General features: G+C 60.5%; 1 protein-coding gene across 1 annotated transcript in view; it reads right to left on the bottom strand.

The window, feature by feature from the left end:
- The window catches only part of SYCE2 (synaptonemal complex central element protein 2), a 948-nt gene extending 784 nt beyond the window's left edge, over positions 1-164 (bottom strand). Inside the window, exon 1 of the mRNA XM_010014801.1 lies at positions 8-164. Coding sequence (XP_010013103.1) covers positions 8-164 — 157 coding nt within the window. The remainder of the gene's footprint in view (positions 1-7) is intronic.
- Between the last annotated feature and the right edge of the window lie 266 nt (positions 165-430).

Here is a 430-nt window from a genome sequence, read left to right as displayed (position 1 = left end):
CTGAAGGTGCTCATCACATTGTGATCCTCCTTCCTGCTGCTGTTCACGGTGTCGATGAGGTGCTGAGCACGTTGCTGCAGGTCCCCAACGCTGGCGTCCAGGGAGGCGAAGTACCGGGAGGATGGAGCATCCAGAGCTGCCTCCGCACCAGGCACCGGCTCCATCCTCGGCCCAAACACAGACCCACATATGAGGGGCAGCGCTGGCCCCCAGAATGGTGCCTACGGTGGAATTGGGGGTCAATGGGCTCCCAAACTGGTGCCAATGGTGGAATTTGGCATCAATGGGCCTCCAAACTGGTGCCAATGGTGGGATTGGGGGTCAAAGGGCCTTCAAACTGGTGCCTATGGTGGAACTGGGGGTCAATGGGCTCCCAAACTGGTGCCTATGGTGGGGTTGGGGGGGCCATGGGCCTTCACACTGGTGCGCA

This window comes from Nestor notabilis, unplaced genomic scaffold (genome assembly GCF_000696875.1).
Source record: "Nestor notabilis isolate BGI_N333 unplaced genomic scaffold, ASM69687v1 scaffold16885, whole genome shotgun sequence".
In the NCBI taxonomy this organism is placed as follows: Eukaryota; Metazoa; Chordata; class Aves; order Psittaciformes; family Psittacidae; genus Nestor; species Nestor notabilis.
Note: the sequence above shows the minus strand (reverse complement) of the source record. Positions and strands in the feature narration are given on the sequence as shown.